General features: G+C 39.8%; 1 protein-coding gene across 6 annotated transcripts in view; it reads right to left on the reverse strand.

Moving 5' to 3' along the window:
• The window catches only part of LOC140734397 (Krueppel-like factor 12), a 403,562-nt gene that overhangs the window by 146,459 nt on the left and 237,927 nt on the right, over nucleotides 1–19,176 (reverse strand). For all 6 annotated transcript variants that reach the window (XM_073058287.1, XM_073058285.1, XM_073058283.1 and 3 more), the window contains exon 2: nucleotides 5,270–5,341. Coding sequence is in view for 3 of the 6 variants with exons in the window: in XM_073058285.1 (XP_072914386.1) it covers nucleotides 5,270–5,341 (72 nt within the window). In the remaining 3 variants the exon portion in view is untranslated. The remainder of the gene's footprint in view (nucleotides 1–5,269; nucleotides 5,342–19,176) is intronic.

Here is a 19,176-nt window from a genome sequence, read left to right on the forward strand (position 1 = left end):
ATACTGGCTGCCAAGAATGTAATTTTAATTAAAAAACTTAATTTCCTGTTTGCTGAGATAGGAAGAAACTATGCAATCCATCAGAGGCTAAAACTAGGCAAGGTATTAATAATAATCATAAAACAGATATTAGAAATGAATATAAAGTTCACTGATAAAGCTTTATGAATGACCAGAATGCTCCAGCATTTTACATTGCACAGCTATTGCCATGAGGCACATCTCAAGATTTCTTCTCTGGTTGTGGATCCACCAGAACATTGACACCTTTTGGGCAGAACGGCAAGGATTTTGTAGGGAATGGACTTTCAGGTCTGTCTGCTTTCCAACGATGCCCATTAGAAACTATGAGAAATCTAGCAAACATCTTTGTTTTTGCTCCTCTATCATCCCATGATTGAATCATCTCTCAGTATTCACCTTTGTTGATTCTTCGAAGTCAATTTTTGGCTTACACGTCGCTTTAAGGCAAAACGTTATTCACTCATATGCCACTCAAAAGAATCAAGGCTGGCATCTTTCTGGTACTACACAATCAGAGGCATTATCTTTCAGATAAGACATTAAGTAACGAATTCATGTGTCCTCTGAGGTTCTACAATCCAATCCAAAGGACAGCAGAGGAACAGACCACACACCCACTAACAAAGGTTTCTGGTCATCATCTTACTCGTGTTTAGTTACTGGTTAGCACATGGGTCTCTCTTGTTTCCTACATTACAATAATGGTTCAATTTAATAATCACTTTATTGGTTGTTAATGGATGAGTAGTTGATCAATGCAAAACATTTCTTTTCCAAGATGACACAATGAACCAATGTCGCTGAATCTTCAGAAATGAAAAAGAAACTAAAATCTCTTCATGTCCATGAGTTTCCGATGGAGTCCATACATTAAGTCCAGTGCAATATAGCGGCAAAATTCCTCCACTGAGTATCCTCAAATTTATACAACTGTTGGTGTAATTTGATTAATTGGCTCTGATCTTCCTAGCACAAAACATTGACTATTTCCCTCTTCACAAATGTTTGGCTTTGTGATTTTATTTCACACTTGCATCACCTGCAATTTTTTGCCTCCAAGTCATTGGTCAATCCCAGTCCCATTCTGATCTTCTCCTTGCTTTTTGAAGTCAAATATTGAACTCACTTTTTTCATAAGCATCACCCTCCACAATGACAACAGCTTATAGATGGAAGATCATTCATGCAAATTTGCTTGTGTGAAGGCTGATCTAATGTACACAATAACTTGGGTACTTAAACATCGGAACAAGTGGTATGGTTCTCCACATGCCTTGCACCACCAAAATTTCCAGGCCCGTTACCAATTTCTGAAATGGTATCATATATAGGTTTTGCAAAATGCTGGAAATGGCAGTTTCTGAGGTTTTTAAAAGTGCCAAGATTAAAATGTAGGTTGCTGTTTATCAATAAGAAAAAATCATACTGTAAGTGCAACATGTAAAAGAATGCACACCTGAGCTAACATTTGAGATCAACTGTACAAGTGACTTGTACAGACAAACACTGCCCTTTAACAATGCTGAATAACTGCAGTACCAATTCCCAATTCAGTACCAATGTACCCATTCAGTACATGTAGAACAAGTTCTATTTGTTTTACTGCAAGTCTCCACAATTGCAGCAATTCTGCACAATGAAGCTATAATACTTCTGCAGAATTATCAGATTGCAGTTGCAACTCTAGGCAAGAAATATTCACCATGGGGTCCTAGTCAGAGGGACTGAAACTTGGTGGACAGAGAAAACAGGACCTCATGTGGCAGGCCCATTTATGCATGCTTGCTTTAGTGAACGCCATGTACCACAGAGGAAGTTCTTGCCTTCAGTATTGTCTCCATTACAAGGTAGCAACAGACTATTGATATGATTGTCAAAATTATTCCAAATTACATAATGATTTGAGACTTAGTTTCTGGCCAAAACATAACTGCCACCATTTTTGACCATGCTAAAAGGCTTTTAGCAACCAAGCAACTGAAATGCATAAAAATTCCAATAAATTTAGAAAACCTTTCTACAGAATTAATTTTTTTTTTAAAGATTTTTTTTAAATCACTCAAAATCTGTAATTACCTTTGTGTGGAAGGCAAAGGCTGTGAAGCTCAGGAAAGTCTGAATGCATCCACAGGAAATGAAAGAATAAAGACAATCCTCAAAATATTCAATGATTATAAAAGGAAACAGATCAACATGTTATTCCTAGGTACTGAAAAACCTTAAGTCATAAAATGCATCTCGAAAGAATACCAAATAATATCTATTTAATGGACGTGAGAAAGAAGGACATTCTATTGAAAGCAGCCGTTTACTGGATTAAGGAAGGAATAAAGTTAACACAAAACGGCTGCCACTCAATTTCAATGCAGAAATGATGTTGTCCATCAGCGAAGGGCCATTATCAGACTGGATTGCAGTGTCTTACTGAATAACTGCTTGTCAATACTCCCTCAATGTTTCACTGCAAGTATTTGTCATTTGAGCTTTTCTTTTAAGCTCATTACTCCCAACTTACAGATACAGAAGAAAGGTAAACAAAAATCCTCAAAACCATCCAAATTATAAAAGGGATGAATATACATGAACTCACAATAAAAATAAGGATATTATTTTAAATAGCCCAAAATTTATGATGCTAAACAATGCTTCTGACCTAGTCCCAAGCCGGCTCTGTCATGTCTCTTGGACGCCTTTAAGTTCTACTGGTCTGCTTTTACTTCTTTCTGGTTATTTTTTTCCCAGAATCTCAATAGATCAGAGCAACAGAGCTCATGGACTCATTCAGACACTTGCATTTTCAAGAACAGATCAAAATTAGCAACCTGAGCAGATCTGGCCCATGGGCTACTAGTGGAAAATATCTCAGTGCCGATCGACTGGTAACTAATCACATTGTTGCTGCATTCAATTTCTAAAATCCTTCAAGTACTTAAATAGCAATACTTGTGATTTCATGGCAATCAGAAGCCTATGGGAATTTGGCAAGGAATGAATAGCCATTAAGTTCTAGAGCTCTTGAAAGATCAAACTAAAATAGCATAGAGTTGGCAGAATATGACCACTTTGGCTTTGTGCCAGATCAAAATTGGGTGTCACACTCTAATTTAAGGATGATAAAGAAAACAAGTTCAAGTTCCTATCTTTGTGTAAGAATGGCATCACCTCATGTGTCCTTGCTGCAGGAAACGTGGGGGTCTCAAGGCATGTTTACAAAAGTAAGCATCCAAATGTTATGTAAATGACCCAAAACACGGTCAGTATTGTATCTTGGCTCCAGCATAGTTGAACTTGCTGGCACATTTGCCAGATGAGAAATTACTCCTTTCAAAACTGATTGAAAGTGCAACATGCTTACAAGTGTACTGCTGTACCAGTTGAGATCAATAATTCAGTACAAGTGGCCAGCAACAACCTTCTCACTGAGCACACAGTGCCTGGCGAGAGTGGTATCAGGGACAAATAAAAGTCTGATGGCCCCTCTTCCATTGCAGAATGAGTATGCTGATTTAGGATGAGGACATTGGGCTCAATGTCCATTAAGGTCAACAAATTCATTGTAGAAGATGGAGAAATGGATGAGATACTGAAGGAACTTAACAAAAAATGCATAATGAGAATGGTAGCAACATGAATACATTGCTGAGCCAGTAACCGATTGAGAGAGGAAATTTCACCAAGATACCAAGAGGGCGACACCATAAAAAAGCCGGCAGTTACTACCCAACCACATTTATCCTGTGAATCATTCCCTTGAAAAAATGCAGTCCATTTAAAATTTCTCCATAGTACTGTACAGTAAGAATTTCCATTAGTTAGATCCAGTCAGTGTGAAGACACAGTAATAGATAATGTGCAATCTGAGGGGAAATTGCAAGCACTTGTGTCTCCATGCATCTAGTCCTCTCATCTAGCAAGTTGGTAGGGGTGGTGTCAAGTGATTGAGATACATTTTGCAAATAGTATACACACTATAGCCATAGGGTGCCAGTGCAGGAGGGTCAGAAAGAGGGTTATTGTATAGCATGGTGGTTGGGGTGTCAATCGAGCAGGGTACTTGGCATTAAGTGCATCTCTAGACAAGAGGACTGCTTTGAATTTAACTCCTGCCTACTGTTCCTCTGACAGCAAAACAACTTGAGGCCAAAAAGAAAGAAAATGAGAAAACTAGTCAATCACTGCAAGATCAGTTCTTGTAGCCCAAGGTTTCTGCAGCTAGTCCAGTTCAGTTCCTGGATCAATGGGAAGCTCACTCAGGATGCCAATGGCAGGATCATAGTAACAGTAATGCCAATGAAAAGCCGGTGTAGTTAATTCTTTATGTGTGGTACCTATAACTTAACAGGCTATGTCTGAACACTTCCTAAGAAGTTGAACACATTATGCAGTCAATTATTCTATAGCCTGGCATTAGCAATGGGAGTCTGAATCCATGAGATCATAAAAATTCGTTAAAATTCATGACAGAATTAAAACGAGTATTCTCACAAATACTGGACCTTAGGCAATATGAACACAATGCAATATAGCCAACTTGTAACTATCTTCCAAAGCCCCAAAAATGCAAAAGGCAAAGAGGAGCAGGCAGTAAGTGTTGAATTTACCAGAAACAATCCAAAACATGCTCACTTCAACAGAAGTGATGAGTTATAGTGACACATTCTTTAAAAATAAACCCCACAAAGATGCCTCTAAGTCCAAACCATTTTCCATGTAAAATAAAATCTAAGCCATGAAATGAACTTAGCTACATGTAATGTTTTGACGAAAATCAACAACTCCTTTTGGGAAGTATTTTCTTTGTACACAAGTCTAGGGCTTAAATTTCACCACACTGCATTAACATCTGGTGCCTAAGCTCATAAGAATGAAGAATGAAGTAACTGCAAATGCATGTGGGACCCGAGACTGGAATGAAATGTTACATGTATGAAGACAATAGTATGCATGGAAGTCAAATGACATAATAAATCATTCTATTTAAAAGTAAAGACAAGTTAGATATGATGTTACAACAGCAAGTCTGTCAGAATTTGTTACTCAAATAAAAGTGTAGAATAAAATGAAGGCTGTAGTGGTGTTTGAAAGTAATAGGATATCAGAACAGCAAAAAGAAACTCAGAAGTAGAAACTTTGCCCATTTTTTCCTTTATATCAACTTATCATTTGTTCAATTAAAATACAAAAATATCCATGCACCACTTATAAATTGTAGTTCTATTTCAATATTAGTCAAAAGATTTGTTACCTCACTCTTTTTCTCCAGACTTTCTCCATGTGAGCGGTACAACTCAAGAATGGATGTTGAATTTGTGGAAAACTGTAAATAAATTTTAAAATATAACAAATTAATGGCAATTTCAAATTATCTATTGCTTTTTCTCCCATCCTTTCCCAATTTTCGCTCATTTCATTTGAAGTATTGTTTTTCACCACTGTTATCATGCCCCAAGGATCAGAAACTGCATCACAACACCGAGTGAGTGGTACTGGGCTGCTGGTGACTTCCACCTGATGGAAGAGTAAACAAGGCCAAGTTTCCTCTCAGTGGAGTAAAAGATCGTACACAGAGTCATAGCATGGAAGTACAATGTGCAAACAGGCCATTCAACTCAAGTACTCCAAGCTGAACAAGGTGCCTTCCTGATCTGACGACATTGCCTGCATTTGGCCTACATCCTGTATATTTTCTAAGAACAGTTTCCATGCTCCTCTGGCTGATATTTATTACTCTACAAGTGGATTTGAAGAGATTGTCTATATAGCATGGTGTTAACATTTGAGAGCATAATCCGCAGAAATGGACAGCCACTGGCTGCAAAGTATTTTGAGAAGTTGTGAAAGAAATGTGAACTTGCCACATAATTACAAGTTATTTAATTCCAATTGGAAAATTCACCGACAGTCTTTCCTCCAAGCAAGGATAAGGAACAGCTAAAAGTAAATTGAAGTTAATAAAATAAGAATTGTTAAATTATAATCGCCAGTAAAAGGTTTAGTATCTAATATAGTGGAAAAAGGGCATGGGAAATTCTAGATAGCTTTCTTCTCTCAAAGACAAGTTGTGCGAAGTAGGATTCTTTCGTCATTCAAAACTAAGTTTCATTTGACCAGGTAGAATTCCTGTCCTTGCACTTTGGAATTATTGGGTGCAAAAGATTTAACTTGTCCGTTAAATCAATTAGCTCTGGTGGCAGAGCAAACTGCCAGTGCCATCTGGAAAACAGAAAAACAAAGGGAGAAAGCTCTAGAAACACTCGTCAAACACTTGTCATCTGTGGAAATAAACAGTACTTTATGCAAATTGTTCTTAATTTTATACTAGGAAAACAAATACAAGTTTAGACAAGCAAAAATGAAAGGGGAATATCTGTGATGCTGAGGAGTGGCTGAGTAACACAGTTGGTGGAGACTCCGCTGGCTGTAGGAGAGTATCTGATCTGTGTGGAGTCAAATTTCGGTAGGAATTGTGTGAATTCAAGTTAAAGCTAAGCTAAAGTTATTTGTCAAGGAAAAACTTAGCTATTGGAGCAAATGTTATATTGCACAAATTTACCCACAATTAATATCATGCAGTCTTAACCATAAAAGGGGAATAAGTTATGTGTATCTGCCTTAATCTTGTATGCACACAAGGAAGATTCTACAGGAAAGGCCCAACGTTGACTACCATAAAATTAGTCAGCACTTGGAAATGTACATTTTGCAATCAGTTCGTGTAGGCCAGAAAAAAATACTGCAACTATGCATAAATGGGAAATCGGGTAACACTTTCAACAATGCCAACAAGCTTAGTACACTGAAGGTTTTTCCATCAAAAGTTTCACCAGTGCAAGGTGGACAAAGGAAATCACAGAAGTCTAGTAAGAACTGAGTTGGAAGTTGTTCAGTTAACGGCCCCAGAAGGAGAAGCAACACAAGTATAGACTTTCAAGGGGAACTCACCAAAGTCAGGTTCCCAGCATCAAGTGTCACAGCAGGATGCAAGCTTCCATCCAATTCATATGACAGTCTTGATTTTGAATGACTTTTGAACTCCCATGGAATCAATACTCTAAGCTGACTGCTATACGTACAGTATTAATTCACCCCAACCTCAAGCACTTCAAAAGAAATTCATCAAGTTGCACAAAAAGACACATTGGATAAAAACACTGCTTGTTGTCAGTCACATTGCTTTGTAAAGATAAAAAGGTTTGAAGTCTTATGTCATGGGTTCCTAAATGCATATGGATCTTCAATACCGATTGTAGCATCTGACCTTCTTTACATCAACATTCCTTACTCCAGAAATGCCACATTCCTCGAGCATCTTATGGCAGAGGTATCAATAACCAAGTTATTTCCTGCAGAATGTACGCTGAGGCACAGACTGTCCTGGATACAGTTCCATATTATACTTGACACTAGCCAATATCCCGCTCTCAGATGACAAACATTCATGTACGTGCACCAAGTCTGTATTCGAGTACTTCAGCTTAGCATAAAGCACTCACAAAATAAATCAAGATATTCTCAGCTAATATTAAAATAGAAGAATTTCCACATAGAATCTTGGCCACTAAGAAGAACGGGGAACTGGACAATTTTTTCCCCCCAATTGCAGAGACTGCACCCATCTGCGGATCAAGGTTGCACTGAGCTTCAATGCCCATCAAGATCCAGGTCACTTTTTTTTTTAAGAAAAGTTTCAGAGGGATTGTGTTGGGAGCAGCACAAGGAGCTTGGGGGGGGGGGGGGGGGGGCAGGGCCAGGGGCAGGTACGAGGGGAGCTCAATTTAAGGGACGGTAAATGCAGGTGCTAGAATCCAGGTTTTAAGCCTCTTTGGTAGACAGCCAGTGATCCCTGTGGACCATTGTCAAGCTGGCAGGTGCTGGGATGTAGACCAGTGATGCACAGGGTCAATAACAAAGGTCAACGGTCTGATGACACCTCTCCCACCCCCAACCAAATCAGCGAGCTCCCACAGGTCTGCTTGTCACAGGAGGAATGAGGGCAGCAAGTCCCAGGGTTGAAGGTACATACGAGTCTCAAGTTCGAAGCCTAGAATCAAAGCCCCACAATCGACAAGGCCTTGGATCGAAACCGACCGCTGAAGACTGAAGCTGGAGAGTCCGGAAGAGTCCGTGTCGCTGAGGCCCTTGGGTCAGCATGTCCAGAATGAGAAGCCCAAAGCCTGTGATTCAGGGCCAGTGACCGGAGACAGGTGTGTGCATGCGGGCATGTGTACATGGTGTTCTGCTGAACACTATGGGCATGTTACATTGGCATTGGGATGCATGGTGTCACGTAGACAACCCTAGCACACTCTTAGGTTGCGTCGGTTGTTAATACAAACAATGCATTTCACTGTGCGTTTTAATGTATGTGTGAAGTCCCAGGGTTTTAATGTTTTAGAAAAGATAGACAGGAAGCTAAAAGAGTGTATACGTGAGTGCATAAGTTGCACTATTATTCAGGAACAATAATACACTCAAAGGGGACATAATGGAGGGCTCACCACTGAATCTATAGAGGTAGAACTCAAAAGCAGCAATGGTACAATCATTCTGATAGGATTTTACTACTGACCTCCCAATAGTCACCAGGATACTGAGGAACAGGTATGTAGGCAGATTAAGGAAAGGTGTTTAAAAAACACTCAATAAAATTGTTGTCATGGGGAACTTCAATTTCCCCAATATAAACAGGGACCTTCTTAGTGCAAATGGTTTTGGGGTGGGGGGGGGGGGGGGGGAGGAGACAGAACTAGGTGCAGCCAGGAGGTCTTAACTCAATAGGTAGACAGTCCAAAAAGGGACTGTATGGGACCTTAGTTGCTGAGCAGTTAGGCAACAGTGACCACAATTCCTCAAGTTTTAAGTTAGTTATAGATAAGGCTAAGCATGGACCTTGTGGGAGTGTGTAAGATTGAAGCAGGGTGAATTATGAGAGCATTAGACAGGTACTAGGGAGAGTTAATTGGGAAGCATTCTGCTTGGGTGTCCACGTGGAGGGTGTTTAAAGACCAACTGCACAGAGTTCAGGACATCAGAAGGAAGCCAAGGTTAGAGAAACTTGGATGTCGAGAGAGGCAGTAAATTCAGTCAAGAAAAAGGAGAAGTATGTAAAACTTAGGAAACTAGAATCAAAGAAAGCCTGGAAGATTATAAAGAAGCTAGAAAAGAACTCAAGAAGGGAATTAGGAAAGCCAAGAGGAGCTATGGGAAGTCCTTGGCAATAGGATTAAAGAATCCCAAGGTATTTCCCATATACACCTTAATTTTCTTTAAGGGCTATCAGGAGCAAGGGGGTAGCTAAGAAGGGAGGACCACTCAAGGATAAATGGGGAACATTTGCTTGGATACAAAGGATGTGGCTGAGGTCATTAATGAGTATTTTACATTTACCCAGAAGAATGTGGAAAACAGGAAGAGCAGTGTCAAGAGTATTAATAAGATGGTGCATTTTGAAGTAAAGGAAGAGATAATGTTGGGTCTCTTAAAGAGCATGAAGGTGGATAAGCCTACAGGAGAGATGCAAGCTTAGCTATTGTTCCAATTTTCAAGAAAGGAATAAGGGATAATCCTGGAAACTAGACCAGTGAGTCTCACATCAGTAGTAGGGAAGTTACTGGAGAGAATTCTTAGGGAGAGGATTTATGAGAATTTGGAAAACCATGGTCTAATTAGGGAAAGCCAGCATAGTTTTGTGCAGGCCAAGTCATGTGCCTTCTAATCCAGGCAGCATCTTGGTAAACCTCTTCTGCACTCTCTCCAAAGCCTTGACATATATGTTTATATACACACGTTTATATATACTATACACATATATATACATACACATACACACACACACTGTAATTTATAGTAATTATGTATTGCAATGCACTACTCCCACAAAACAACGAATTTCACAACATACTCCAGTAATATTAAACCTGATTCTGTTTCAAATGTGAAGTGTTGCACCTTGGGAGGTCAAGTGTAAAGAGACAGGACACTGTTAAGGGCAAGATCCCTAATAGTGTTAGAGGGATTTGGAGTCCAAGTTCATAGCTCTCTGAAAGTAGCTACACAGGATGGTGGGATGGTTAAGAAGGCACATGGCATACTCACCTTGCCTTAGCCAAGGCATTGAGTTCAAAGGTCAGGAAGTTATGTTACAGCTTTATTTAAAAAATTTCTCGTTAGGCTTTGGAGAGGGTGCAGAAGAGGTTTACCAGGATGCTGCCTGGTTTAGAGGGCACGTGCTATAACAGGAGGTTAGATAAAGTTGCTTTGTTTTCTCTGGATGCTGGGGGGAAATATGATAAAGGTTTATGAGATAAGAGGCTGTCCCTGTGTTGTACTGATCAGTGTTCTATGTAATATACAAATATTTTGCCTAATGCATGAAAGAAAAAACATTGGTTTATCTTGAGAAAACTTTGTAATACAATAAAAGGGTTGAGTGTGTTGTTAGACTGCTTCTCAGCTTTAGGGCCACGTACAAGCCAAACTCAGAGCTGATACGAAAATCTGCTCTCTAAAGCAGGATTAAAAGAGGATCACTCTCTTCCCAGAGAGGCAGCTGCCACACAAATACATTTAACATGGCAATAATCATTTCTAGGTTTTACTTCTTGGATCTCGATGGTGGCACTTAGCCAGGCCAGCATTTATTGCCCATGACAATCAAAAACAAAATGCTGGAAATCTAAAAGAGACAAGAAGCGCTGGAAAGAGTCTATCAGGCTGCATCTGTGGGAAGAGAAAATAAAGTCACAGAGTCAAAGTTCCAGATTGCAGATACTTTGTTAGAACTATAAAGGAGACAAAAGCAATTTGTTAAACTGCAGGGAGAGTGTGTGATGGGGACATCTCTGATAGGGTGAAATCATATCAGAGGTAATCTGGTCAGTGAATGAATCAGAGCCAGAGTGTAAGAATGTCACAAAAAATGTAATAGGTCTTCTACTCTGAGAGCGTAAAATGAACTGAGTATGACTTTATACAGACCGAGAAATCATCACCTCAAACTGTAGAATTCAATATTGAGTCCAGATGGCTATGAGCTGACTTTCCTCAAGGATGTAGTGACCAATAGGTCAAAGTGAGAGGGATGGGGAAATTAAGAGTGGCAGGTAACAGGAAGTTCAGGGTCCATTCTATGGCCTGAACACAGATGTTTTACGAAGTAATCACTTGATTTCCATTTGGTTTCACCAACGTAGAGGAGACCATATTGTCAACACTGAATGCTGTACACAAAAGAGATGGAAATTGAGAGCAACACGCATATGGTTGAATGTTGAATGCTATACGCTAGATCAGAAACACAAGTGAATGCCCCTTTCTCCGGAAACTGTTGTTTAGAGCCTTGGATAATGGGAAGGGAAATAAGCAAAAGGGTTGATGTTGCAGTTGGTGGAAATGGAAATGTGGAGTCATGCAGGAAACCGTCCCTGTAAAATGCTGAAAGAGCGTAGAGGACAAAGTGTCCAGTGGTGGAATCTTTTTCTTTGAAAGTGACAAAACTTGCACTGAACAATCTGTTGAGTGCAGAAATGAGGGTGGGGAAGGGTTGGAAGGAGAATTCTATTCTTGTTCTGTTATCTAATAAAGATTGCTTCTTCAAGAATGACTTTGCATGATGCTTAAGGAACAGATATTTTCCTCCAACTTTTCACTGAATATGCTTTCAGGTAAGCAAGTCTCTGCAAATTGTAAGAATGTGAATACAATCACATACTTTAAAAACTGCCATTCATTGAAATTAATGTTACAGAACTCCAGTTGCATGAATTGAACCCCACTGTCCAATTTAAACAAGTGATGAACAAGTTCATATGAAAATACAGGCACAATGCAAACAGAGTTACTGGTGATCCTTGAAGCAGGGAGAGAACATGGAAATTTTGTTTAGCATAGAGCACTAACTCAAAAATGACCAGAGGGTGAAGCAGCTGTCAGTAACCTTACACTTGTGCCTGCCATCTGAACAAAAGAAAAAATACATACATAAGTCTTCTGATTGGTGTCATCTATTTTGTTGAATATCATAATTTCATTTTTTTGAATCCCAACAGGCAGGGATGATAATCTGAATTCGTCCTTGCCTACTGGGATTTGAAAAAATATGGTATTCAACAGAATAGATGAAAGTACAATGATGTATGTGAATCAAATTAAGGTATAGCCTTCAGGTAAATTGCTGAATGCTGAAATGCCCCATATCAATTTTCAAACAACTTGTGGCGAACAGATTTCACTTTCGGACAACCACAGACGTCTATCCAATTTGTCATTTAATGCATACAGCAGAAATGCCAGGAAAGTGCAAGGAAAATTTGAAACATGCATGGGGGAACAGTTGAAACCATCATGAATGTCAATGGGATCAGACAACATGAGAGATGTGGTTGAGATTCTCACACCAGAACACCCGTTATGGTGAGAATGCCTGAAATTTCAGTGATCAGCCAAAGGTGCCTGGTTTCAGTTTCTTCCCACACCAACTGTGCTTGTGCATAAAACATTTAATACAGTGCTTAACATACATAACAATGTAACTGTAACTTACCACCGGAAACACAGTTATGAATCTTTGAAGGAGAGTCTGAAAATAACGTAACAAAAGCTAGCTATATATGCTGGGAGAGCACTTGAATGACACCTGCCTATAAATTCTGTTGTACAAGGAAAACTGTCCTAGAATGGCACAGAAGTAGATCAACAAGCACCATTTTGGTTATTGCACTAATCCATCAAAATGCAGATCTGCCTTGAAAATTTTCAACTCATGAATCTACTCGATGCCAGGATGTAGGGATGATAAAATCATGACAAAGTAATAAGAGTTATATTTTCCCCAACAATGATACAGAAATAATTATTTTGATTAAGTTGCTTTTTTTCAGATGAATAATTCTAAAAGAGGTACTTGACTAATCACCATCTGATGCCTGTAACATCACCATCTCATTCAGAGTACCGCTCTTACACTTCTGTGTGGGCCTCCCAAATCCCAAGAACTTTCTACAGGGGCACAACTGAGAGCATCCTGACTGGCTGCATCACTGCCTGGTATGGGAACTGTACTTCCCTTAATCGCAGGACTAAGTGCAGACAGCCCAGTGCATCTGTAGTTGTGAACTTCCCATAATCCAGGACATTGACAAATACAGGTGTGAGAAAAGGGCCCGAAGGATCATTGGGGATCCAAGTCACCCCAACCACAATCTATTCTGGCTGCTTCCATCCGGGAAACGGTACCACAGCATAAAAGCCAGGACCAACAGGCTCCAGGACAGCTTCTTCCACCAGGCCATCAGACTGACTAACTCACACTAATTTGAGTGTATTTTTATGTTACATTAACTGCTCTATTTATTATAAATTACTATGACTGTACATGGCACATTTAGAGAAATGCAACATAAAGATTTTTACTTGTGTATGTGAAGAATGTAAGAAATAAAGTCAATTCAAATTTAACTAAAAGCAGGATGAGGGGACCTTATCACTTTAGTCCCAAATACTATGAACTGCCTTCCTGTATATTTTTTAATTTATTTCCAATTTCTCTGACTTGTTTTTGAAGTTCTCAATGCTCTGAGACTGGAGTACATCACAGAATCGTTTTTATTTTCTGAATCTGCTCGAACTCTTAAATTTAAACATTGTCCCTCAAAAGAAAAGTGGCAGGTCAGTTTTTTTTAAAAAAAAAACAAAAACCATGCCCCCAAAACTGTGCAACTAAATACCTAAAAATATAAGGGATACAGACTCAAATGGCATTTTTAAACACCAGCTCAAAGCCCATTTATTTAACCTTGCTTTTAACTAATATTTTAAATTTACATTTGCACTATCCCATGGTAAAGCACTTGGAGCTATGCTGTTTATATGAAAAGTGCTCTATAAACAAGTTACTACCCTGTTTCCACACAGAACAGTTCAGAGTATAACAGAAGTTACCAGAAGTGAACAATTATACATCCTCAAGAAAGTAGCTGAAATCAAACAGAAATCAAATAAAAAATTTCTACACACTTCCTACCATTCAGTACCATACAGTCACTCCTACAAAGACAATATCCAGTACACAATGACGCACTAGTTTACTCGCGGATCATAACACAGAGGATGATTGAAATCATCGAGGCGGATGTGAGTCGACTGAGCATTCAGTGCCATCTACCAGCCTCTCGCTCATTGTTGCTGGAGGATGGTGTCAGAGTGTGGAGGTCTCTCTCTCACCCCTCGCCCACTTTCTGCTCACTTTCTGTTCCTGAGGGACAGGTCTTTGCGTTTGAATACATCACACCCTCTCCCTCCACACAGGCTAGGTTTAATCAATGTAGTTTGTACATTGGAGTCTAATTTGTATACTACTTTCCGGTCACTATTATTTTGTTCCTATTTTTGGGCAATGTTTGAATCAGGGTGGCCTGCAGATAAAGAACTGAAATATGCTTTTTGATTGTGTTTTATATTCTGCACTTTCACTTTTTTGGGTGGGGTTTGATGTTTTCTCGTGAGCAGGTTCCATTGATCTGTTTTTTTCACCCCGTGGCTGTCAGTGGGGAAGACAAATCTCAGGGTTGTACAATGCATACATACTCTGATAATAACTGTACATCGAATCGAGGCTTCTGGCAGCACTCAAAAGAACAATGAACAGAAGTTACAAAAGAATGTCAGACAGGTCATATTTGAAGAGGTAGTATCTTCATCTAGCAATCTATCAACGTTTCACCTGCATTTCCTGACATGAATATATCTTCAGATCAAAAATAAAGTACTAAGTGAATTCCAAGCACACAGTTGAGGAACGGCTAGCACTGGTGGCCATGCAAGAACAGGAACCTGCTAGCCAGGGGCCCTACACACATCCTTCCTGGGTTGCAAAGTCCCAAGATCTGAATTTAAGAATTAATCAAGACACAGTTGACTTAACACACTTCAAATTATACTTAAAATATTGTAATATGGAAGACCATATCTGCAACTATCTAGAGCCATACAATGAATTTCAGTACTTCATCACGTAAAATTGGCCATCTTCACAGCCATCGCAGTCTATTTCTTTTAATTTGTCAGCTGAATTGGAAACCTTTCGCTCAAATGTATAAAAAGGTTCTTATCTAGGTGACTTCAGTGCCATCTCTGCTACCCATACACGGCCTCGCCTCCATACAACGGGTTTTGACAGGTATGCCCAGCAGCGAACAGCAAATGGACGAGGCCATCACAAAACCTCACCCATTTAAGACCAAAACTCAAAAGAGGAATTAAACACAAGAAATTCTGCAGATGCTAGAAATGATGAACAACATTCACAACATGCTGAAGGAACTCAGCAAGACAGGCCACATCAATGGAGGGGAATAAACCGCCGACTTTTTCGGCCGAGACCCTTCATCAGGATCCTTCATTTTGTGTGTGCTGCTCAAACAGGAGATAATCAATTTGCCTGTTTAATCCAGGGGTACGAGTACTGATAGCAAAGCATTTATAGCCTGACCCCAATTGCTCAAAAAGTTGAGCAGAAATACTGTTCCTGAACCACTTCTGGACAGTTTGCAAAATTACTCCCATAAAGCTGAGTGGAGTTATAAAGTAATAGAAACAGATCCTTCAACCTAATACCCAGACCAAACCTCAAGAACACATTTACACTAATCCCACTTTTTTCTACCCAACACATACAACACGCTGGATGAACTCAGCAGGTCGGGCAGCATCCGTGGAAACGAGCAGTCAATGTTTCGGGCAGAGACCCTTCGTCAGGACTGTTCATTTCCACAGATGCTGCCTGACCTGCTGAGTTCCTCCAGCGTGTTGTACGTGTTGCTTTGACCACAGCATCTGCAGTGTACTTTGTGTTTTTCTACCCATATCCCTATCAACCCAACCCCTTCCCGCAATTCTAACACATCTTCACAACAGGAACAATTTACAGCCAATCCACATATGTTTGGAATGTGGGAGAAAACCAGAGCACTTAAAGAAACCCATTCAATCATTAGCAAAATATGCAAATTAAATACAAATAGAGTCAGGATTGAACCAGGTCACTGGAGTGGCTGGGTAGCAGCTCGATTTATACAACAAAAAAGAAAACGAAAAATCACAGCTATACACTCACTGGCCACTTTATCAAGTGCGCCTGGTCCACTGCTTATTAATGCAAATATCTAATCAGTTAATCATGTCAACAACTTAATGCACAAAAGCATGCAGACATGGTCAATGGGTTCAGTTGTTCAGACCAAATATCAGAATGGGGAAGAAATGTGATCCAAGTAAATATGAGCATGAAATGATTGTTGGTGCCAAACAGAGTGGTTTGCACATCTTAAAATGCTGGTCTCCTGGTATTTCCACAGTCTCTAGAGCAGGGTTTCTCAACCTAGGGCCCCGTGAGAGATCATGATTTAAAAAAGAGTAAACATTGTTTCTGAGCTTTTCACAACGCGACACTAGTCTGATGAGAAGCATAAAGTGTGTTTTCCGTGCACTGAATGGACTCGCCCAATTTGGGCTGTGACATCACCCTCTCCCCGTGTAAAAATGTTTTACATGTCTGACGGTCCAATGTGGATATTTTTTAAGAGGTGGTGAGCAGGATTCTAGGCCTAAGCATACGGACAATTCTGAGGTTAATGGCGAAGAATTACAATCTTCTGAGTCATTTTACTGCACTAGTGCAACAACAAACAGAAAAAAACTCCACCTTTACAATAAAAACTATGGGTCTTAATGGACTGGGGATCCAAGTTGTCCTTTTCCATTGGGCCTAGTCCGTGGCAAGCAACTCACAAGTGCAGCAATGGCTCCGGCAAAATTGGAAAGACCCTTAACTACAAATCACTGCCAAATTACATTTTAAAATACTGATTATTTTCAACGGCCAACGGAATCTCAAAACAAACGCAGACCACACCAATCCCCTGCTACATACTGGTGGCTTAGCAGAGGAAGAGTTCTCAGTAGGGTGTTTGAGCTGAAAGGTGAATTGCAGAAGTACCTTCAAGAAAATAGTAGGCCAGATTTTGCCAAGTGCTTTGAAGGTGAAGAATGGCTACAGAAACTAGCCTACTTAGACATTTTCCATCATATGATCCAGTTGAACAAGTCTCTGCAAGGCCCTGGAGAAAATATTTTGACTTCAAGAGACAAGATTTCTGTATTTAAAAGGAAACTTAATCTTTGGAAAAATCATGTTGCAAAGGGAAATCTTGAAATGTTTGCAACACACACAAAATGCTGGTGGAACACAGCAGGCCAGGCAGCACCTACAGGAAGAAGTACAGTCGACGTTTCCGGTCGAGACCCTTCGATAGGACTAACAGAAAAAAGCGATTTGAAAGTGGGAGGGGGAGATCCAAAATGATAGGAGAAGACAGGAGGGGGAGGGATGAAGCTAAGAGCTGGGAAGTTGATTAACAAAAGGGATACAAAGCTGGAGAAGGGGGGAGTATCATAGGACAGAAGGCCTTGGAGGAAAGAAAGGGGGAGGACAGCACCAGAGGAAGACAGAGAACAGGCAAGGAGATATTGTGAGAGGGAAAGAGAGAAAAAATATAATTTTTAAAAATTAAAAATTAGGGATGGGGTTAGAAGGGGAGGAGGGGCATTAACGGAAGTTAAAGAAATCAATGTTCATGCCATCAGGTTGGAGGCTACCCAGATGGAATATAAGGTGTTCTTCCTCCAACCTGAGTGTGGCTTCATCTCGATAGTAGTGGAGGCTGTGGATAGACATATTGGAATGGGAATGGGACGTGGAATTAAAACGTGTGGCCATTGCAAGATCCTGCTTCCTCTGGCGGAACTCCCCAGCTCTCAGCTTCATCCCTCCCCCTCCTGTCTTCTCCTATCATTTTGGGTCTCCCTCTCCCCCTTTCAAATCTCTTACTATCTCCTTTTTCCGTCAGTCCTGACGGAGGGTCTTGACCTGAAACGTCCACTGTACTTCTTCCTATAGATGCTACCTGGCCTGCTGCGTTCCACCAGCATTTTGTGTGTGTTGCTGGGATTTCCAGCATTTTCAGATATTCTCGTGTTCGCGTTTTGAAATGTTTCCACTGCTGCTTGGGCTTGAGAGTGAGGAAGAGTATCAGAAAGTCTCAAGTCTGATTGAAAACCACCTAGAAAAACTGGGAGAGAGTGCATGACAGGGTGAGGGACCCTTTCTCTGAATCTTCTGCTCAACCTGAGAACTTGACTTTGAGCGGAGAAGAGCTTTGTGAGCTGCACTCTGATCGTGCACTCAAGATGAGATTTACCAACCTGCCCCTGGACAAGTTCTGGGTATCTGAAAGAAGAGTATCCTGCCATTCATAGGAAAGCAATGAACATTTTGCTGCAGTTTTCAATTTGTGTGTGTGATCAAGCTTTTTCTTGTTTAACAAGTAAGAAATTGTCTCACTTCTGTTGACGATGAAATCCTTGTGTGCTTATCTCAAGTCCAACCCAGAATTGAGTGTATTCGTGCAACAAAAAACAAGCACAGATTTCACATGCTAGGCCTACACTTGAGCCTGATCCTGTCACTTAGTACGAAAACGTTTTTTCTGAAGTCTTGTATAGAATTATGTCTTAGGCTATATTTTCCTTCATATTGCTTTGGCTTACTGTTTTTAGTAAATTTACTATTCAACATTGTCAATAAATTTTCATGTTGTCAATTTACAACTTTTATTTATATTAAATCTATCAAGTCCATCTTTAGAAGAAGATAATCCCATTTTGGCTTTAGCCAGTTATTTAACAGAAATTTATTATGTTTGCCTGATGAGATTTTAAAATTTATGAAAGGTAAGCTAAGCCTAACTACCTGTTCCCCCCACCCCCAGAAAGATTTGCTAAAAATTATCTATTCAAAAGAGCATTGACAATTATTTTTGGATTATTATATCTACAACTGACTGATCACGCTGCATACCGTGAGCTGCATATATAATTTTTTATTTATCTATTTATCTATTTATCTATTTATCTATCTATCTATTTATCTATTTATCTATTTATCTATTTATTTATTTATACAGGTGTTTCCTGAGACCTGAAAATTACCTCAAGGATTCTTCCAGAGCAAAAAGATTGAGAAAAGCTGCTCTAGAGCTTACAGAGAATTATGCGATAAACAACACAAAAACTCAGTAAGCGCTATTTCTATGGGCA

This window comes from Hemitrygon akajei, chromosome 10, assembly GCF_048418815.1.
Source record: "Hemitrygon akajei chromosome 10, sHemAka1.3, whole genome shotgun sequence".
NCBI lineage: Eukaryota > Metazoa > Chordata > Chondrichthyes > Myliobatiformes > Dasyatidae > Hemitrygon > Hemitrygon akajei.